Here is a 22313-nt window from a genome sequence, read left to right on the forward strand (position 1 = left end):
CTCACCCTTCCCCAATTGGTAATAAAACAACATGGGACCTAGCACACACACTTGATGCTCCCATCAACTTTGACCATGATGAAAGTGACCATTTAAATCCACTCTTTGGGCTTTGGCCAACTCCTGACCTGTGACTGTATTCACCTAGGGTGCTGCGGGCCTCAGATGCCCTGGTTACAGCCATAGGGATCACAGCCATAGACTAGCCAAGCTGCGGAGCTCTGTCCTGGTACAAAGCTGCTACATAAGGGCTGGGGTGTCAGTGAAGGGGATGAGGAAGGCAAAGGGGACTTATGAAAGGGAAGAGATAAGGGTGCAGAACCTGCAGCCTCTTTTGGCTGCCAAACAGGGCCCTGACCCCTGATGCAACAGGAGCTGCTGGCCATCGAGCACCTTTGACACCCAGGTTCCTACTGAGGGTGCTGAGCTCCAAAAATTTCAGCCTTTAGGCCTAGGGCAGGGGTCCGGTACAGGGGGGACTCCATATCCACCAGCACTGTCCAGCCTAGAGAGGATGGCCAGAGGCAGGGACACTGCAGTTTCCGTGGTTTGATCAGGAGCTGTTATTGACTTGACATTATAAAGGAGGGCCCCTCATATGCCTAAGTCAAGGCCACGTGCATGAATCAGGGTGGAAGAGAAGCCAGTTCTCAAGGGCATGGGAGCCAGTCCTCAAGGGCAGGACATCAGCTGCTGCCGTGTATGGGATAGCAAATGTCAGAAGGAGCAGTCAGGAAAGGCCTGGGCTGTGGGCTGGGCCCATCACAAAGTAGGGGGAGTGCTCAAGAACCCCCTGTGGCTCACTGATCCTGGAGCCAGCCCAGGGGCAGTTTCCACAATCCAGGCTGGTTGTGTACAGTCTCTGGGGGGCTGCGAGGGGAAGTGCAGTGCAGCTAATGGGAGCTGAGGAGGAGAAGCCCACGGCCCTGCCCCTGCACCACTCTTTTGTGCCTGGCAGAATGGACTGGGAAGGTGTCGGGCCCTGAGTGTCAGGTCCTGATTGATTCTTGCACAAGCCCTTGCCTTTACAGTTTGGGCATGTGCCCATGTAGTTATCCAGTCCTGTCACCACTTCACAACGGCTGACCTAGGGTTGCCCCAGACAGGTCGTGTGGTTGTAGTGCCCACAGCACTGTGTCACCGATGCCATGCTGGCCTCGAGTCCTGCCCAGGCACCAGTGAAGGAGAGGGTCCCGTTGTTGCTGAGCATGGAGCTGGAAGAGAGGACCATGGTTGGGGTGAGCCACATGTCAGCAGACACTTGTTGGCTGCATATATCCCTGGGACAATGCGGGCCTGAGACTGCCCCCTCCCCTCCTTCCTCTCTCAAGATGTCATCCCTCTCTTCACTGGCCTCCTCTCTTCTGCCTAGTCCCCAGCTCCCCACAACCCAAGGCTGAAATCCCCTCCTGGTCCCGCTAAGACAGTTTCACTCTATTTAACACTGCACCAACCCAGGGACATTACTGCCACCCTCCTCTCACCCAGGACTGCCCACACAGGTGAGTTCTTCATGGATCTCCTGACATCAGGTGTTTTCCTTATAAATGGTGCCTGGAGTCCTGTGACTATCAGAGACTCTCAGCTGTTGCTGGCAGAGAAAATAATGGATGTGGCAACCTCTCCCTCCTACCCCTGGCAGCCTCCTGTCATGGTTAGCACAGCCTCTCCCAACCTGGAAACGTGGCCATGAAGCTACTCCCTGGTATATCCTTCAGCCCCTGCTCTTAAGCCTTCAAACTCTAGCAGAACAAGAGAAGTCACCAAGGACAACCTAAGAACAGCTTCACCAGCACATTGGTGGGAGCAGGTGACTGGAGTGTGCTGGGGGCGGGCACGTTCTGGCTGGGACGGGCAGTGTTGACATACCAGTGTTCAGGCCTTTGGATTGTGAGGGGAAAAAAACCTGAAGGAGGCAGTTCCCTGAGCTCCAAACTAAGGAGGCAAATAAAAAGCACCCACATGTCTTCTTTTTATATAGTCATGATTTTAGGCAAACTCATGGGGCCCTGTATGTTGGAAGGTGCAACCCTGCCTCCTAGTCCAATCTCTGCCCTCCCATCTAGATCGACAACCACAGTTTTGCCTCACACCCATAGGTGCTGACTCCATGAGTGCTCCAGGGCTCAAGCACCCACCAAAAAAAATTAGCAGGTGCTCAGTACCCACAGAGCTGCTTGCAGATGTTAAAAAAAATGCTCTACTGAAAGAAGCAGGATGTTACTTCAACCCAGCTCTGCAGCATCTGTAAAGATCAGGTGCATCAGCAGGGCTTTTTGGTGCTTTTAGCTAAGGCTGATTTAATCCACTACTGGATAAAAGTGTTAAAAAATCCCCATTAAGTGCCGAATCTTTACAGAAGTTCCAGAGCCAGGTAGAAGTAACGTGCTGCCTCTTCTGTGCATGAGTGGGGCTGAGCACAGGAATATGCCAAGTTAAAAGTAAAGTGATGGTTTTGTTTTGGGTTTTTTTTTTTACACCTGCAAGCAACCAGCAGCAAAAAAAAAAGTTGGTGCTTATGTTCACCCCCCTGCCTGAAGCCTCCTTTCCCCACCCCAACCTGCCAAAAATACCCCTTCCTGCCCTCTCCACAGCCCAGCACTGTTGTCTCCCCTCCCACAATTCCTTGAGGCTCAATCCTCCCTCCTACCAGCAGGGTGAGACTCATAAGAGACGTTTACTGGGAGGAGGTCCTCAAGAGCCAGGGAGCCCTGAAAGGGTATCAGCTGCTGCTGCATACAGGACTATGGTCCCTTGAGGACTGTAGGTCCATCTTTCCACTCTCCTGTGCCATGGGGCAGAGAGCGGATGCTGAAAGGGAGAGTGATCAGGGTGTGACCAGGGGTTTTTCCAGTGTTCCTCTCTTACTTGCAGCCTTTAGCATTTGCAATTGAGTTAGGGAAGGGCAGTGGGTGGGTACACAGGGGCGCAAGGGAGCGGGTGCATTTATTGTAACGGGTGCATGGTTTCTTAATGTGGTTTAAGGTGTGTGATGGAAAGTTTATGCTAGATAATGTATATATATATATAACTGTATATATAACGAGATATATATATATATATATATTTTTTTTTTTTTTAAATTAAGGCCTAGGAAGGTCTGATTCAGAGGCTGTGCCCCTCACTCCCGTGCTCAATAGCTACTGATGCACCTTTCGCTCTCCAAGCCATTCCCTACAAATCTATTACTTAAGCTACTCAAATAACCTATTACTTAAGCTACTCAGTCAATCCTGTTGCCCGGCTACAAGGCATAGCATCCTGTGGTGCCACAGGAAAAGCAGGGGGATAACAGAAGTCAGTGCCCTGCTGTTGCAAAGATAGTTAAGAGTCATCCGTGCAGGAAGCAGGTTAAAAGTAAATTTCAAAGCAATCTCATTAAAAATGTTGGTAGGAACCACTGTGGAGACTGCAGTGAGACGCACCCCACCCCCACACCCCCCACAACAGGGGGTCCAGTTTGAAACAGGCAAAGCAGAAACTATGTGGAGGAGATGGTCTGGGAAGGTGATGCTTTTCCCGCGGGCATGCATGAGGCCATGCCCCCAGCAGCAGCAGGCAGGACTACAGCCAGCCATCAGCTACCCTGCTGCCCAGGCTGGGCCATGGCTCCACCCTGTTCATTCTGAGGTGACGGCTGCGGCCAGCACAGCCGCTCTCTGAAGCTAACGTGCAGCCTCCCCAGCTCAGCAGGGCCCATCCAGCCCTATGGACATAGTTGAGGACCAGGCACAAACTCACTTTGCGAAGAGCTGCCGGCAGCACATGTAGATGTTGTAGCTGGTGCTATTGAAGCCCACGGTGCTCAGGAAGGTGACACAGTTCTCCACTTCCCCTCTGGGCACGTACAGGATGCCTGGGGGGAAATGAAACACAGCCATGGAGATTCTTTGACACTAGCCCTGGCACACACCCCTGCCCCTGTCCCTGCCAGCAAAGCCCCTCTGTTTGGCCCTGGTCACTCCCTGCTGCTGGTGAGGCAGGGGACCCATGGGAGCACAAACCTGCCTGTGGGTGGGCAGGGCATGCCCAGCTCTGCTTGGCCAGTGGGTAGTCAGGGAGCACAGCCCCACAGAGGGGTTGGGGAGAGGGGCAGGACAGCTTCTCTCCTCTCCTCCCTGCCTCCTTCCCATTTTCATTCCCAGTGGAGTTTCCATCTGCCCCAGGTCTTTCCCTTTACCTTCCCACACCCATCTCTGGCAAGGCCCTCCCCAGCAGGCCCCAGGGCCAGCGAGCGTGAGGTTGGGACCATACCTGCCACACAGGCATTAAGCATGGAGACGCAGGCCCCGGTGAACAGAGCTCGCAGCACGATGCTGGCGAAGTCACTCTTCCTCTGAGGAACCATGGATGCTGCACGGAACAGAGCATGGCAAGAGCCCGCAGTGGTGAGGCCTGGAGAAGCCACCCACCGAGGGAAAGACCAGAGCCCTGGCTCCTGCTGTCTGGCCAAGGGGGAGCTGCCTACAGCTTCCCACCTCTGCCCAGCACTGCAGTGTCCCTTCAGCCAGCTGACAGGGAAGTACTGTCGCCCATCACTGCAGAGCAGTATCTCACACCAGGGGACACTGTTCCAGTGCAGGAAAAACCTGCAAAAGTCAGCTGGACAGCGCTGCTGGGGCTCTAGTAGCAGCACCTGGCCCTGTCTCAGCCAGATCCAGCATGATGCCTTCTCTCACATTGCCCCCAGTATAGCCCCTTGGAGGGTGGGGTGTTTGTGATACCCGGGCTCCTCCACTGCCCTGCCCCAGCACCTGCTGCAGCCCCTTACTCACTCAGGCCTCCCAGCATGATCCCAATGGAGCTGAGGTTGGCAAATCCACAGAGGGCAAAGGTCGTAATGATCTCAGCTCGCACCTAACGGACACGAGAGCAAGTGAAGGGTGCAATGAGGACCAGTCCCGGAGACAGCCACCCCAGTCATGGTGACACCCTCACCCCCATGCTGACCCTTTGGCCTCTTGTGAGCCAAGAGCCCAGGCTATGGAGGTAGGGCGCTGAGCAGCAGCAGAGAGGCCAGACCCAGCCCTGAGATGGCCCCTTCCTGCAGCCCCACCCCTGAGAGCCTGGAGATATCTGTGACAGATGCTCCTGGCAAGAGAAGCTGAGCAGACAGTACATGGACTGTGGTAAGGTGCTCCCCTCCTCCCTGCTCCACAGCCACTCCCCTCCCCCAATCCCTGACTGCAGCAGGGTCTCAGGCAGGGAGGTCTGCAATGCCTGGAGGCCTGAGCAGTACTGCGAGTCCCCAGCCCTGCTGCTCCCAGCCAGTTCCTTTCCTCTGCCCAGACAGAGCCCCAGCTCCGCTCACCCCTCCCAGCTCCCTGCCCCGTGCCTGCTGCTGCCAGCTAGCCCCTTTACCAGCCCTGTGTGCTGACACCAGCCTCTCACCGAAATCCACTGCTTCTGGCCGCCCTTCCACTCCTCCAGCCCCGCCAAGCGATTCTTCTTGTACATGGACAGCCGCTCATAGGCCACAAACTCATTCAGGAAGATTTTGATCCCCAGGAGCTCAGCCACCACCGGTGAGTCTGCCCAGTCGGCCCCCATCAGAAAGGCCACAGGCATGAGGACATAGGAGCAGATCAGCTGAGAGCAGAGACCGCCCACACATATCAGCATCACTGTGGGAGTGTGCTCACATGCACACCTTCCCACACAGCCCCAGGCAGCCACCTCCTCCAGTCCTGTGCAAGGTGAGTAGGCAGAAACAGTGGGCAGCTTGTGGGCAGGCATCCCAACAGCAAGAGGGAGCCTATGGAGGACTTAAGGTGGGAGGGGAGGAGAAAGGCTGGAGGGAGGGAGGCAGGGAAGGAGAAGGTATTTTGTGAGGGGCTGGTAGTGCTCTACCTGGAAGGAGAGCCCCTTGATGTCTACCATCTCCCCAAGCCAGGAAAGCGCAGCATTGACAAACTCCAGCACGGCCAGGAAGGCGATCAGGTTGGCCGCAATGTTGGCCACCAGCCCCACGGAAGTGGAAGCACCATTGCTGGCAGCTTCCAGGATATTCTGCTCTCCCCTGGAGAGACAAAAAGAGTCAGCCACTGAAAGAGGTCCCACATGGGCTCAATGCTCCCTGTTTGGCCAGTCCCTAGGCACAGTTCCCTGGGCCTGGCCTGGCCTGGCCTGCCAATATAGTGGCCTTCCCATCCTTTGTTCATGGCCCCGGACACAGCATGCTACCCCATCACATCAGTTCCTTGCCCCAGCCTTCTCAGATCTTGCTTGGGGGCCCCTGCTGCCCTTCCCAGCTCGGTGGGATATCCCTGCCCTGTCTCCATCCCCTTGTCCCCGTGCTTGGCAGCCCCTGGACATCCCACCCTGGGCTGATAGAGCCCAGCCCTGCCTGCTGCTCACCCGTTGCTAATTATCACGCCGTCTTTGCTCTTGAATTTAGACTTCTCCACCTCAGGATAAACCAGCTTGGACATGGCGAGAGCACAGGGTGCAGCCATGACAGAGGCTGCGATCAGTGATGATGCATCTATCTACAACACAGCAGCACAGGGGCAATCATGTGGCAGGGGCCTGGTGTCTCCCCACGGAGCCAATAGCAGAGGGGCTGACCTGGGGCTGGCAGTGGGGAAGCAGTGAGTGAAGGGCAAGTCTGGTCCTCAAAAAACATCTCAGCATCTCTACAGGGGCCCCTATTAGGGTGCAGGAAACTCATAAACTGTGCAGTAGGGTAGGGCTTATAAATACAAGCCCGGCCCTGCTATGGAGATTTTTATGCACAGCAGTACACATGTAGAGGCTGAGCTGGCTGGTTGGGACACAGAAGTGCTTCAGTGCAGGGGCTGCCTGCCAACTAGCCCTGCACTGAAGCATCCTCATACCCCAGCCAGCCCCTCCACAACATATTCAGCTGCGTCAGGCCTGTTCCAACCTGGTTCAATGTACTGTGGTCTGGGCACACATGCAAACATGCACCCAGCAGCAGTTAGCTCCAGAGCTGATTTCTGCACATTAATAGGCATGTGTAGTGCCTAGGGTGTCTAGGAGAGGACGTATCCATGGGGTGAATGCCTCTCACAGCTCTGAGCCTGTTCCTAGAAGCTGCAATGTGTGACCCTGATGGGTATCTCCCGCCCCCAGGCTGCACACAGCTGCACTCAGGCCACGAACATCAGCAGCCACTGCTTCCAGGCCTCTGGTCTGAGGTACAGGAGACCTGATTCCCTCGAATCTCTTTAGAAGGACCTAGAAGAGGCAGTGATGGTGCAACACTTCATCCCCTCATCATTATGCCTCCCAGCCAGACAGTCATGGTGCACTGAGCTCAGGTTCTCTCCTTCCTTTATTCCTGACCCTGACACGGCCCTTGGGCTGCACTAGCAACTCTTATGTGGGCTGATCCTATGTTTCTGTTTCCCTCTTGAACCCTTCCATGAGTGTCCAATGTCAAGGGCTGCTGTAAAGTTTTCTCAACACTTTCCCAAAGCTTCCTGAAAACAACATCTCACACAGCTCATTGCTGGCACGCTTCCCAAATCTCAGAGTGGCTGCTGGCAAGAACTAGGGGTCTGCCTGCACTTAGCAGTGAGGCTGCAAAGAAGTCAGGAACAGACAAAGCCCACCCTTTGCTGTTCCTCTGTCTCCTGTCATGTGTGCATCTGCCTTATTCAGGGAAGCAGGATCCATCTTTAATGATGATAGTGATAACCGCAGCTCCAGTCCATCTCAGCTGATGGGTTTTTCCCCCCCACAAAAGTCAGTAAATATCAGATTTAACACCACGGAAAAGCCAGTCCTTACAAAAGCTCTCCTCAGCTTAGAGGAAAGGGGCTGAGGAGCATTGTTCAGATGAAGGCTTCACTTCATATCAGATATGAATATGTTTGAAAGCAAGGTGCTGAAGATGTTTAGTGGGGCTGGTTGCTCCTGGGCTCATGGTGGCTGAGTGGTGAGGGTGCCTCTGTATGGCTCTGGAGCTGTGAGTTTATGATCTGTTGGAGCTAAAGGCTGCCCAGAGCTGTGAGTGGCCCCTTGGGGAGTCAAAGGCAGCTGGATGTGGTGCTGGTTACATCATTCCTTCGCATGCCTTTGGCAGAGAAACTGTTGTGCTTTAACCACAGGAGCCCAGTTGACTTTTAGACTTAGAGGGACTTTCCTTCTTCTTGTCATTGGACTAAGAGCCCACTGAGGTTTCAGCTCAGGATCTCATGTGCTCTTTTAACTACTGAAGAGTAAACAGTGGCAGGGTCACATTTATACTCTGCATCTCTAGCAGTGGGAGGGCTCACAGGCATGGCCTGCCAGTCTGCACAGGAGCTGCCCTGGTGCATTCTGTGCCTCAGGTCTAATCAGTCCAGGGGGGCTCTGTCTGTCTTTGGGCAGAGCTGTTTTCTCTCCCCTGGGCCTCTGTGGTCTTGCAGGGACAATCCCCAAACCTGTGCCCAGTATGCTAAGGCTCTAGATGAGGGGATCATTAGCACATGCAGCAGGGAGCACCCACCCAGGGGTGGCCCCATAATGGGGCCTGCTGCACTTACCCCGAAGGACATGTAGGCTCCCATCACACTGCCGGCAATAGTGGAGAAGCCCCCAGTCATCACAGCATGGATTTCTGAGTGCGTCATGTCCTCTAGGTAGGGACGGATCAGCAGGGGAGCTTCTGTCTGCATGACAGGAGAAGGCAGTGAGGGCTGTGCACGCTGCCAGAGGCCCGTCCTTGGTTGGGGGTCATCCCACAGTGGTGCTCTGGGGCCTCACATCACCCCACTGCTTCCCAGGCTCAAGGGAACTGGGGGATGGGGGAGGAGGAGGGCTGAGTGGAGCCTTGGGAGCCCTTTGATGGGTATATATCAAGGACCAGGTTCTCTGAGGCCTGCCCACTGGGGCAGAGGCCTGGGGCTATGCCTCCCTGAGGGCCATGCCTCCACAAAGGGTTGTGAACAAGCTCTCATAGACCTCTGTCTGCACACTGTCCACAGACAATGGCTGTGAAAAGGCTTGGGAGACACCCAGAGCAGCAGCAGCCTCCTGCCCCAGGGCACAGCTCTTTGGACAAGACCAAAGCATGTTCCTCCCTGCGGACAGCTGTGCAGGCCTTGCCTCACTTACCTGTCCCACAAAGATGTTCCCTGCGACACTCAAGGTCTCCGTGGCTGTGGTGCCCATGGTGACCTGCAGCAGCCAGGAGATCTGGAGAGAAGTAGGAGAAGCCTGTGTCTCAGTGCCAAACCACAGCATTTCAAACAGCTTGGCCTCCCAATGCACCTGGACTCCTGCCTTGCTCCAGGGTCCAGCTCAAGGCCTGTGGCTGAGATCCAGGAGTGCTGGGGGGCAGAGGTGTGGCTGTAGAGATCTGTACTGCCCCAGTTAGTACCAGGTTCCCCATTCCATTGGGGCCGTGCTTACCCCTGCCAAGCCAAGGTACTACATGGGACGAGTAGATCACACTGCCAGCCCCCAGCCCCACTTGGGAGGATCCAGAAAAGCTGGGTGTTACCTTCAGGATGATCCACTGCATGAGGCCAAGGTAGTAGAGAATGGACATCACGCAGCTGAAGAAGACGATGATAGGTAAAGCCTGTAGGCAGAACGGCAAGCCACAGGCTGAGTGTAAGAGCCCAGCAGTGCCTGCTGGTGGGATGCTTGGCAGGCCTCAGGTCAGTCTGAGGTGTTAGAGCTCACCCCAGCCCCTGCAGCTGAGCATAAGGGCAGGGCATCAGTGCCCACAATGGCTTCTAGCCTGGCCCATGAGCTCTGCAGTGCCAGGGGGTCAGGGTGCCAGCCCTTACAGCCAGCCTGGAGTGGCAGAACACCAGGTTAATGAGCAAGTGTCTGGGCTGCTCAAAGCCCCACAGTCCCCCTGTCCTTGCCTCAGGGTTGGTCCCCCTGGCCTAAGACTCACCTGAAAGGCAAACGCCTCTTGGATCAGCTTGTTCCCAAAGACAAAGCCAGAGCCAGCTGTGGTGTAACTCAGGAAATACTGCAAGGGAAGAGGTCAGAGATCAGAGAGAGCAGGACCCCAGAGAGCTTTCCTCAGGCCTGTTCCAACCTGCACTGTGATGGAGGATCCCTGCAGACACCTCCTCTGCACTGTGCTCCAGTCCTACCAAGGGACCACACCATGTGGAAACCTCCAAATCCACCTGGCTATTATAAGCTGGGACTGTACAACGCAGGGAAGCCACAGCCCAGGGACCTACTCCAGAGACAGCCCTACCCAAAATGCCTCCAGAGGGGGAACTGAGGAGGAGGAAGAGGAGAAACTGAGAAGGGCTGGGTGGGGGGTACGGTGTCTTTGGCCTGAATGGTGACCAAGATAGGGAACCACCCAGGATCTCTATTCAGGCAATGCACCCTGATAGTGGGGTAGCGGGTCCATGGCAAAGTACTGGCTCAGGGATGCTGCGTCCTGGCAGAGAGGTGACAGGAAAGGCAGGTAGCCTCCCATTTGCTAAAGAGTTCCTGGGAACCAGTGACACAGAGGAAGGGGCCAGAACCTGCAGGGCCTCGGGCACGGGCAGTGAATCAAAGTAGGTGCCACATCGTTCTGACACCAAACAAAGAGCTCCTCTAGTCTGATCCCTAGGGCTGCTCAGTGTCCCCCCACTCCAGCCCATCCCTCCTCCTGCCTGGCTTCTTGCTATGGATGTAAAGGACCAGGGCCCATATCCCCTCATCAGGGACCCAGTGACAGCAGGGTAGCTCCTGCCCCTGGGCCTTCCTTTCACCTGCCTCGTACCACTTCCCTCCTAATTTGAGAAATCAGGGAGAGTTAGAACCTACCCCCGCCCCACGCCTCTCCCAGACCCCGCACCCTCCCTCTCCCTCAGCTCCCCACCATCCCACACACCAGCTCCTCTGTCCCCCAATTTCCAAATCCGATTTCCACAGCCCATTCCTTTCTCTACCCCCAACTCCATGTACCATTTCCATGCCCCACTGCTGCCCAAGACATGTGACCTGGGAAGCCAAGGCCCAGACTTGTCGCAAGAGGCTCCAACCCTGGCACCAGAGCCTCCTGGGTCCCATCTGTGTCTCTCTGTTGTGTCTCTCAGCTTTGGCCTCAGAGACCCACAAGGGAGCTAGCCTGATGATGACTATCCCACCTCCTGGGCACTGGCTGTGCCCTGTGATGCTTGCTGTTACCTGAATCTGACTGCCCAGCCACTGGAAGGCCTCAAATCCAGGGTCTGTCCTGATGATGAAGATTCCCAGAACAAACTCCATCCCAAGACCCCAGAAGACGGCTCTCCAGGACACCTGGACCAAGGACAATATGGGGCCCTGTGAATTAATGAGTTCTGCAGCCTTCCCACACCAGTACTCAGCCTTGCCCATGAGCCTAGATATCACAGCATGGGCCAAACTGGCAGACATGTGGCTGCCATGGTGGTGCTTTAATAACGCTGAGACAAACAGCTCAGTGCCTGGGGAAGGCTCTTGGCTGAGGGAACATCTTGCAACATCTAGATCACTTCTCTGCATGGGACTGTCAACAGGCTTCTGACTGACCAAAGGGCTCAGTGTAGCTCTGGAAAAGCAGGCAGAGGGTGTGGAAAGCAAGGGGGAGAATCACAGAGCAGAGGATGGGGCAGAGAGGGAGGTGGCAGGAACCAGGGAATGGGTGCTGGGGTGTCCTCATGTCAGGGAACAGCTCCCCCAGAGAGAAGAGCACATGGGCCTTCATATCTGGGCAGGCCACACTCTGCTTTTAGCAGCACCAGCCTCAGCCAGGCAGTGTCCAACCAGGGACTTAGGGGTGTTGCATCACAGTCATCCAAAGCAGAAGCTTATGTGGGTGACCCTTCATGGCCCATCAGGAGGGCAGGGACCACAGGGGTTGTACAAAAGTGATTAAGCAGGTGAGGCTGAAAGTTAATGGAGGCGGGTGTCTAAATTACTCAGACACCTTCCCAACTATACAGCTCATCCAATAAAAGATATGCCTCACAAAACTCCTTGTCTAAATCACTAGGTTCTTTTGTAAAACTCCCTCTGCACCTATCTGAATGGACAGGGCCCTGGGGAGCATTTCAGTCCCTGTGACAAAAGAAGGCATTTGTGGCATTGACTGCCCTCAGGTCAAGGTAACAGAGGTGTGTTATGAGAGTCAGGAGTCCCAGGCTGGCTCTGCAGCCCTGGACCTTGCCATTTCTCTGCCCATGAGGCTGCAGGTGGCACGGCCTCCCCCATTGTGTCTGAGGCCCAAGGGATTCTATTTTCTTTCTGCTGTGAATGTCAGGGGACAAATGCAAGCACATTGGGTGGGCGGTTGCTTCCACAGGACTGTATTAACAGCAGTCTTGCTTCCACAGGTCACCTCTGTCCACAAGCCCTGCTGCTTCCCACCCTGGGAGGGTGTTTCAGAACCAGCTCTCTCCCAGTGGAGCACAGTGTCTTCAGCACTGGGCCCAGGGAAACACCTTAACTTACTGCGCCATGGTGCTTGGAGCAGGCAAAAAGGACCAGCACAAAGACACAGATGCCAGCAAATGAGATCAGCTGCTCCGGATTTTTGGCAGTATCCAGAGCCAACCATGCGACCAGCCCACCCAGAACAGCCAAGCAGAACACCCTGAAAAAGAAGCACCAGACGGCCTGTCACACAGGAGATGTCACTGCAGAAATACGCGATGACATGTTGGTGAGGCGACATCACTGCTGGAACAGCTGCCACAGTGTCTAAAATATCAGTTAGCTCATCAAGGAAAGCCACTAGGTTATCTGGTGTGACCTGGCCATGGCAAACCCAAACCCAAACCCAAGCTACTCAAGAGGTGGGGATCACTCCAAAAGGCAACCAAGCTGAGCAGCCTTTTCTGGTCAGCACTGACAGTGCCAGCGCCTTAACGACCACCTTATGCTATCACCATCCTTTTGCAGGCAGCTGCAGCAGTCTCCTGAAAATCCTTGAGGCTAGCTTTGCCCAGGGCATGAATGGGGTGAGTGAGGAACAGACTCCTTCCCCCTATACCTTGATGAGCAGGGCAAGCAAGCCCAGTCTGTGCATGCAAGCAGTACCTCCTCGTGGGCACCCACCCAGCTTCCATATGCTCATCAGGGGGGTGATCAGACCAAGACAGAACTTTTCAAGTGGCCAAGGAAAACAGGCATCTGCTCACGTCATGGGGCATGCAGTGCAATCTGTTCTCCAGCTCACCATTTCAGCCATGGCCAGGACTTCCGGAAGCACCGTTGACAAGGGCTGAAGAGCCTCACCAGCTTTGCCCCATAGTGCTTCTGAATGAAGTCATAGCCCACAAAGAAGACAACAATGCAGGTGATGACCACCAAGGCAAGGGCACGCTGGAAGTTCAGGTAACAGGCCGCAATGAAGTAGCACAGGTAAGCTGGAAAGGAGAGGCAGGGACAATAAGCAGTGTTGGAAGCCAGCAGACAGACTCAGCTCACACAAGCCCTCCCCTCCACCTTCCCTGGACCCCCCTCACTGAGCCCCACCGCACACAGTGACTGCATGGAGGAACAACACCACACCCGCATGATGGGCAGATCTGTGGGCTTGTGCAGCCACCAGCACATTGCCCGTTATGGGCTGAAAGGAGTAAAGATGAGGAGGACTGTGTGTTCACTAGGCAGGGAGACAGGCACAGGCTAATGCTGTCCTGGTCCTGGTGACATGTGACCCCCTGGTGAAGAGAGCAGTGGGATGAGAATAAGTTAGGCCAACTGCAGCTGGGCAAGGCTATGCTAAAACATGGTCTCCAGAAGAAAGGTTGGTGTCCCACCTGCTTGGCACACTGGAATCAAGAGTAGCCAAAGGCCTGATAGAGAAGTCCCCTTGGGCCATGGGCACTCTCCACCCTGATGTCCCTGGTTCCCAGGATGTTTCACCTGTACACAGGAGACCCAGGAAGATCTTCTGGAGCAAGCTGGAATGAGTCTTGCAAAAGTACCTTGCCTTCCCCATGGGCTGTGTCACCTTCCTGGGGAGAGTTAGACAGAGACACCAGTGCATGTCAAAGGCACAGCTAAGCCTGTCTCCCCCCTCACTGTGGGACACTTTTGCCTGGTAGGGTTGATGGGATCCAGCAGCCAGCAGCTCCCACACACTAAGCCTGGGCAGTCTCACAAGAAGCTTCAGCTCTCCTGAGGCTTTGGAGAAACAATCCAATCACAGAGAGACACTTCCTGCCCCATGCAAACCTGCCATGTAGTCCAAATGCAGGTTCATACACTGCAAGCTCAAAAGATCTTAGCACATCTGTTCCCCATACCTCTGTTAATGCAGCCCTTGGCATCCCTTATGAACTGAGCCTTGCTATGGGGGGCAGGACTATTATCTGGAGATTAGATAGCAGAGAATGTGTAGGAGGCTGCTGCAGGCTGAGCAGGCATTGGGACTTAAGGCTCTGCTATAGCAGAAATGACTCTCAGCAGCTTTGCCTCTCAGGCTGTCAGAAACAGCCAGTCAGTGAAGGTGCCCCAAGTGTCTGCCTCTCCATGGAGCAGAGGGGAGGTTGGTCCTCCTTGGGTACCACAGCATGCCTCCCATATCCTCCCTGTTATTCAGTGTCAAAGGGATCTGAGGGCTGTGGGTCACATTCTGGGGGGAAAAATGGATGGCAGAGCCTGGCATTACTGTTGGGTGTCCAAAAAGGGCCTGGGGTAGTCGGGCTGCTAAGAGTTGTTTTGCTGTGACCAAGAGATCTCAGTATATCTGTTGCACAGACTGCTGTTAATACAGCTATTGGTATCCTTGATCATTAGCTTAGCCTTGCCATGGTGGGGCAGGGGGGACATAGACACTTCTGGCTGGTGGGGCTGACAGGATCCAGCTGGGCCAACAGTGCCCACACATTAATCTCAGGTAGTCTTACAGGAAGGCCAATAGTTTCATCAGGGAGAGCTGTCCAGGAAGGAAAGTGATGCTCCCCCCAACAATGTAACTCTACCTCCAACAGGAGGGGCATTGGGCTTTCTCTTCTTTCTCACTCTCTTCAGGTGGACCATCGTTTCCCTCAGGGAGTTCCCCCTCTTCCTGCAAAACACCTGGTTAGTCAACGCTCCCGCACCGCTCTATGGTGTCAGCACAGGAGAGAAAGGGAGGTGGGGATTTACCATCAAGTCAAAAGCTAGGTTCTCCGAGCCCTCCTTGAGTTTGCCCAGTGATATTCTGCCATCTTCCATCTCCAGATGTGCCCCACCTGAGGGAAGAGGAGCAACGAATCCCTTTACTCTTCAAGGCCTAAGAGAAGCGCTCCAAATGTGTTCTTATGCCATTAAAATTAATGAATGTGCCTGTCACAGGAGCACTTAGGTGTCCTGTTCCTAGATAGGAAGAAGGGTAGTTGCCCATCACCAGGGGAACCTAGGCAATGGTTGCCGGGACAACCAAGCTGGTCATGTGACCAGAAGGGGGTGGGGGGGCAGGGCCGGGCCTTTATAAACAGCCCAGGCCGGAACCTAGAGAGCAGTTCCCTTCTGGCAGCTGCAGGAGTAGGCGCTTTGTGGGAGAGTTGAGCAAAGCAGAGCTGATGGTTGCAGCCTGACCACCCAAGCAGCTACGGCGTGGTAAGGGTAGAGAGAACCCAGGCTGGGAGGTCAGGGCTAGAGAGCCAAGGGAGTGTGGACTGTATGTTATAAGCCAGGAGGCTTCTTGTTGTTGAGTTGTAGCCGATTGGCTTATGTTATTGCTTTGAGTTTAATACCGGAGGACTGGGTGAGGCTGTAGGGGTGTGAGGAGGCCTCACGGGAACTCCCCAGTTGCGTGGGGGTTCTTGGTGCCCTGTGCGGGCAAACGAGTGGTGCCTGGGACAGCACAGCTGTTCAGTGCTGAGGCGGCACAGCGGGTAGCCCTGTATGGGCGATAGTGAGAGGCCCTAGTAGGGCAGAGGACCCTGCCCAAGGGTCTTAGCACCAGAGTGAAGCCTGTAGGGACTCGTGTTGGGCTCCAGGTGTGGGAGCCACACAAGTGAAAGCCTAGGGTGGGTGCTGTAAAGGCCACTAGCCCGGCGAGGGTGAGCCAGTGGCTATTTAGAGCCCGGAGAAAGTGCCGAGAAGCTGTGGGAGCAGGCGTGTGTTGAAGAGAGGCCCCAGGTGGGACATGTGTAGTAAGAAACAACCCCAAGAGGGGTGTGTATGATTGACAGTCACCCCAAGAGGGGTGCGACCTAGAAAGCATTCCGGAGGGTTTCCACAGTAATAGGAACTCCGAGGAACCAAAGGGGCCAGGTAAGGCTCTGGCCGCCTGAGCCTAACTGGACAATTATTATTGACAGGACCCCGAAGGACCAGAGGGGCCAGGTGAGGCTTAGGTTGCCTGAGCCTAATTGGATAATTGTTATTGACAAGAACCCAGAGGGGCTAGGTGAGGTTTAGGCCACTTGCCCAGTGGGGAAGAATACCATTCATGAGCCCGATTGGGGCTAACTAGTAGTAAGGGGCGCTGGTTGCGTGGCAAGCCCGAGGGTGCCGGAGAGGGGTGCTGGTTGCGTGGCAAGCCCGAGGGCGCTGGGCGGGGCGCAGAGAAGAGAAGGACCTGACAACATCCGGAAGAGCAGTGAGGCTTGGGGCATGCTAAAGGGGAGGTAGGAGGCACACATAGCCCTTAAGGCTGGGGTGTACCGAGTCACCCCATACGGAACAGGGGATAGTTCAGCATATACCGTGTATTAGGAGATAAAAGGCAGCCTCCCTAATTGAACCATAGAACAGCAAAGACATGGCGGGCGAGGATAGAGCGTGCTGGATTGCCTAATTGACACGGTAGGGGGCGCTTGTGAGATCACGGCCGCTCCTAGGCCCCATGCCATGACAGTGCCTCAGAGGCACAGGGCTCATTATCTCCCTTGTTCTTCCCCACTTACAGAAAAGGAGCCTTTGCTTACTTCTAACCCCAACAAGTGAAAGAGTCTTGAATTACCTCCTTGTTTCCAACTAAACCCTGTATTTCTAAAACCCTGTATTTCTACCTGTCCCTGATTTTCCTTACAGACCACTGAGAGACAAACAGCCTTACAGTAATTTTTAGGCACAGTGAGCCCTTCTCTATGAGATGAAATGCCCTGACCCTCATTTCCTAAGCTGTATCCCCTGATGAAAATAGCATTCAGCTGGAGATAGAGTTAAGAGCACAAAGTAGTACAGGGTTTATCCCCAAATAAGTGCTTTAAAGCCAAAAAGTTCAAAGCTAAGCTTAAATGTGAAAGAAATCCAAGCATGCTAGAATGTGGGAAAACCCAGTTAAGGCTCCTGAACAACCTTATCACTGAGCTACAGTCAAGCCATACCATAACAATGCCATTAGGATTAATACAGAATGGTGTTTAGGGCCCCAAATTGGATTAAACCAATGTCTTAAAAGCACATTAGAGTGTGTATTTTATGTCCTTCATGGTGTTACTACAAAAGGTGGGCTGGGAGCCTTAATTTGCCTTTTATCAAGAATCTAGAAGGAAATATAAAGTTACTGATGATAAAAATGGCAGATAACAGAAAAATTGGTAGAGTGAAAAATATTGATCAGGACACATTATGGATAAAGTGTAGCAGTCTGGATTTCTCAGGAAGGTGGGCCTCTTTGAACAACATTCATTTTAATACGGATAAATACCACGTCAGAGAGCTAGGAGCATAGCAGGTAGATCACATTGGTTGGATGAGAAATGCTACAATAGTGAGAAAGAAGTAAGGATGTAACAAGAAGGCATGGGTCCACATCAATGCATGAATGTCACTTCATTGAGTAGCTTCCATTTTTAATCTTGAGCTGAGCACAGGGCTACTCACCAGAGGCAGACCACTGCCCTGCCCAAAACCAGAAGAGTATGTGTGACCCCTTTGGCACCTACAAGCCATCACAGAGCATTCTGGAGGTGACAACTTCAATTGCTGATTCTACTCTGTGGCCCAACAGGTTTTCTACATTGCATGGCTGGTGGGTCTGCAGCTTCTCAGCCTGGGCACATGGCAAAAGGAGAGAGACTGAGTTAAAAGAAGTGTTGGCTCTAAGGATCAGGGGACAGACTGTTGTCCCAGTGGCTAGCCCAATGTCTAGAAAGAGGATAAGTAGGCATGAATCTGGTTAAGACGAGAAGCACTAACAGGCAGGGGAAGGAGCATGTATAAATAATGGTGGATCTAGGAACTTGAAAAGGTATACACAGTCAGGATTTGGTCCTTGGCCTCCAGGGCTGCCAGGGTGTGGCAGGCACTACTAGCTGCCTGCCTACTCAGGATAAGGAGCCTGGCAACTCAACTCTGGCAGGGTCAGGCCCTCAGCTTCCTGGGATGGCAAGAGTAGAGGAGGAATGGAAAGGAGCATGTCGTGTAAGTGAATGGGAAGGTTCATCAGTGGAGACACCAGGGTCAGGGTCTGAGACAGCTGTTTAGCCCACACAGGCCTAGCATCTCAGGTCTGAGGCCCAGACTGTGCCACATAGCCAATGACAGCAGCCTACCCAGACCCCAGCTTAGAAGCACATGAAACCTTATGACTAGGTCTACTCAGACTGGTAACTGTTTCAGGAATGGGCCAGGGCCAGCGACCAGCTGGACATGAGTTCCCCTTCCAAGCAGGTCAGGGATTTTCAGAAATCCAGTTTTTCTGCTAGAAAATGCCTATGAAACAAGTTTGTATGGGCACCTGTGTGCAAGTGTTAGTGGGAAACACTTCCTGGGTCCAGGACAGAATTTCTGGTGAAAACCAGAGAGAAAATTGTGATCTCCCCCACACCCAGTGAGAAAGGTAACTGATGGGGCTGCAGACAAGCTCTGTGCTCCTTTCAGTGTCTTGTGTTGGAGCAGTTCCTCTTTGCATTAATCAATGAACGTTCATGGCATTGCAGAGTGTGAGAGTGGCTGTTTTTATACAGGCTGAAGACCTGGCTAACTACCTCTCTCTGTCTGTCTTTATACAACTCAATATTTAAGGCACTGGGTTGACCATGAGAGGCAAATGTTCAAGTCCCCGCTCTAATCAGCATAAAGCAAAGCGGTTCTAGCAGGAAAGACTTACCCCAGAAGAGCCTGGTGCCTAAGGCACTTACCAGGGCTGGGGTTCCACTTCTGAGCCTGGGTCAGGTAAAGAAGAGGCAGCAAATTCCACCTCTGAGAAAACAGTACCACATCCTGATCATCACTGAGCTATCAGCTCTCTGGAGCTATGTGCTCTGCTTTTTTCATAGTAAGCCTTGAAAGGCACTACTTCTCTCTTGATTCAGGATGGGAAAACACTGTGATCTCAAAATTTTTTGCAGGACATGAAAAAAGTTTCCTACACAGTAATGCTTCCATTCCCACGGTGCTGTCTGTAGCTAAAGTGATGAATGTAGCCTGTGATGATATAAGCATGGGAATATCAAGGGAGGCATTACTGCCTCTGACTTGGGGGGTCGCTGTTGGAATAGCGTGAGCAGTGGCAGCACGTGCCCTTCAAAATAGAGACTGGTAAGGGTTCAGAAAAGACTACATGATGCATAGTCTGGGAACTGCACTGGTCAGCAGGTGACTTAAGAAACTGAAATTGAAACAGTCAAGGGGTGACTTGATCAGAGCCCATAGGGTTCTCATCAGAGGTATTCAGGGGTTTCAGTCCCATTGATTTCATTTATTTCAATGGCAATAAACGTCCATCAAGATGTGGGCCCATGGTCTTGCATGAGGAGGAGGTTTCTGACACCTGGGGGCTCCTCACTCCTGCAACCAATCACACAATGAAACCTGCACTAGGAGCTGCCTCTGCTGAGCAGCCCCCAGCTTCCCCCTCCTCATTCCCTACACCTCATGAGTCCAGCTCAGTAGCTCTCAACCCTGTTAAACTGTAGGTCCCCCTTGTTGGACTTGAGGCCTCCCCTGGAAAATGCCAGCACTTGGATTTCACTCTTTGTTTGACTACAAAAAAATAACAGCAGATTCTTCTGTTGTAAAGGACCCAGAAAGGTCACAGCAGGGCAGAATGATTTTAACTGTTAACACCATTACTTCCTGTTTGAAATCTCAGGGTTTATCTTGTAAAATATATGCAGATGCTCATCTCACAGTGCTAAGACTGCATGGCACCCTTAAAAGGACCTCACAACACCCCAAGCACTGCCGCAACCTAGCTGAGAATCAACTGGTCCAGCTCATCACTCCTCTGTCCCCCAGCCCCACTTCTGCCCGTGCCCTGCAACCCCTGCCCTGCCCCCAGGTCCCTCTCCTCTGTGCCCCTCCTGCAGCTCCCAGAGCTCTTTTCCCCTCTCCTGTGCTCAGGGAGGGGGCAGCTGCAGCAGGGTCTTTTTTTCTCCCATCCTGGGCTCAGGATGGGATCCAGCCCCAGCCCCAAGGATGCTGGCTGACTCCCTTCTTCCCTGGGCTGGTGTTGCAAGGAGGGAAAGGGCCAGAGGCTGGGCAGACCAGCTGCTCACAACAGAGGTGGAGGCAGAGGAACACCCAAGGCATTCCCATTTATAGTCAGCTGCTACTTCTCCTTCCTTGACCCCTCAAAGCTCCTTTTGTAAGGGTATGGAGGAGGCCGTGATTGGCTTCTCTTCCCTGACAGGAGCCAGGCAGTGAGGCAGGCAGCCAAAGCTCCAGTTCCCTTAACCCAGGGCAGAAACTGTCTCTTTTTATGGAGACCCAGCTGATATGACTGACAGGTGGGCAGGGCAGGGGGCAGCCCCATGCACTGGTGCTCAGGTCTCAGCCCTTTGCAGTGCTCCCCTACCACCCCATTAGAGCTGAACCATTCACCCTACTGAACTTGGCCAGGGCATGCAGCTGGTCAGGAGCAGAGCCAGGGATGGCGCCCGCACTCCTGAGTGCAGCCTGTCACATTCACCCCCAGACCTCCCCAGGATACCCAGGCAATCCCTGCCACTGACCGTGCTGTGGAAGAACTGCTAAATCTGAGCTAACAGCCTCCCAAGCAGAATAATTCATGCAGAGGGAGACCTCAAAACTAATTCTGCATGTGTGGCTTGCAAGGCCACTTATCACCCCTCAAATCCCAAATGAATCTACAATGACGTCCAAGCTTAAAGGATGGTGCCAGCCAAACCCACAAGAGTCCCCCAACATTTGAACACAATGCAGTGCAGCCTACACATGCTCTTCTGCACACCCCCTGGCACTGATCTTCCCTACTGACACTCCAGCAAGGCCTCAGTCTCCCCCACTGCCTTTAGGGGAGACTGTTTCTTTCCCTTTGTCTCCCATTTTCCTCCTCTTTCCTCCAGTGAGCAGATCTTGAGCTCATTACAAACCCTGCCCTGAGCAATCACATTGGTAGGCCTGATCTCACATTGGCAGTCACTGTTTCAGCTCCCATCAACCCCTTTGGTGCTTTACTCACAGCAGGCTTCTGCTCCAGGGCTGAAGACCAGACCCTCAGCTCCCTTGTGCCCACAGAGGGTCAGAGTCACAGCTGTTGCCTTCCCATTTCCTTCTGCCAGAGGCTGGGAAAGGAACAGGTTATCAATTAACAGCACAGTCCAAAGAACTGAACTAGGCACTTTGTAGCCTACCCAGACACCCGTGTGCTCCTGATCCTGACAATCAGGATCATGTCCTAATTTCTCCACTTAACAGTAATCACAGAGGTAAAGCTCATAGCCCTGCCCCTGTAACCAAGGCCAGCTCAGCCCAGGCCAGGCAGTGCTGCCACACTATGTAAAGTTGCCCTGCCTCATGGATTCACCAGTGTAGTGTGCCAGTGCTTGGGTGGAGCAGTCATGAGGTGTTTATAAGTTAAAGGAATCTGGGAGGCATCTTGGGTATGGTGAATAGAGGGGGAAGGGGAAAAAAGCTAGCACAGAAGGGCAACAGGACAGCACAGATGAAATGCAGGCTCAGACAAAGCTGTACAGGCTGGGAAATTGAGGCTAGGAAGCCTGATACTAACAGGGTGCTGGGGGGAATCACTAAAGGAGAGGGAAGAGTATGGGATGGAGAATGAGTTTAGCAGGGGCATTTCAGAGAGACTGGAGGGACCAAAGGGGTTGCTGATGAAACCAGAGAGTAGGAATTTATAGCAGTCCAAATGCAAGAGGTTCCAGACCGGGATAAGGGTTGGGGTGAGAGCTATGGGAACAGAAGGATGTCCAACATTGCTCAGAGATGTTTGTGAAAGAAGACACAGCAGGATTTAGCACCTTACTGAATGGCAAGGGTCCAGGAGCCAGGCATGTCACTAGGGCCAGCAGCTTGGAGAATGGGAAGGTACCTGTCATGATGGAAAGGAGAGAAGGGTGGGCAGTGGAAGAGGAGGCTCCTGAGATTTTATTTTAGGGTGGTGGCAGGGCTTCCAGGGAGAGCTGAGAGGCACAGGAGCAGGTACAAGACTGAACAGAGAGCAGAAGTCAGGGTGGGGCCACACCCTCCAGGATGATCAGCACAGAGTGGGGGCACCAAAGCTACTA

At 53.6% G+C, this 22313-nt stretch overlaps 1 protein-coding gene across 1 annotated transcript; it reads right to left on the minus strand.

Moving 5' to 3' along the window:
* Positions 1–55: 55 nt before the first annotated feature.
* On the minus strand, positions 56–21334 carry LOC149852399 (sodium/nucleoside cotransporter 2-like). The gene is made up of 18 exons (XM_090030173.1): positions 21248–21334; positions 15034–15119; positions 14868–14953; positions 13807–13898; positions 13115–13304; positions 12388–12529; positions 11101–11214; positions 9857–9934; positions 9452–9532; positions 9064–9144; positions 8493–8618; positions 6358–6488; positions 5851–6019; positions 5392–5589; positions 4776–4857; positions 4255–4353; positions 3742–3856; positions 56–1214 (listed from the first exon to the last, which is right to left on the minus strand). Exons 2-18 carry the CDS (start codon positions 15100–15102, stop codon positions 1088–1090), a joined length of 1980 nt encoding a protein of 659 aa, XP_089886299.1. The 5' UTR covers positions 15103–15119; positions 21248–21334; the 3' UTR covers positions 56–1087.
* Between the last annotated feature and the right edge of the window lie 979 nt (positions 21335–22313).

Source organism: Crocodylus siamensis, chromosome 15 (assembly GCF_052110815.1).
Source record: "Crocodylus siamensis isolate JL-2025a chromosome 15, ASM5211081v1, whole genome shotgun sequence".
Lineage (NCBI taxonomy): Eukaryota > Metazoa > Chordata > Crocodylia > Crocodylidae > Crocodylus > Crocodylus siamensis.

Excerpts from the sequence above, each read along its gene's own strand:
- LOC149852399 (XM_090030173.1), bottom strand. The coding sequence starts at position 15,102 with ATGGAAGATGGCAGAATATCACTGGGCAAACTCAAGGAGGGCTCGGAG. Across the intron at positions 9,935-11,100 it reads GGCTGGGCAGTCAGATTCAG|TATTTCCTGAGTTACACCAC; the intron begins GTAACAGCAAGC and ends CTTCCCTTGCAG. Across the intron at positions 8,619-9,063 it reads GGAACATCTTTGTGGGACAG|ACAGAAGCTCCCCTGCTGAT; the intron begins GTAAGTGAGGCA and ends CCTGTCATGCAG.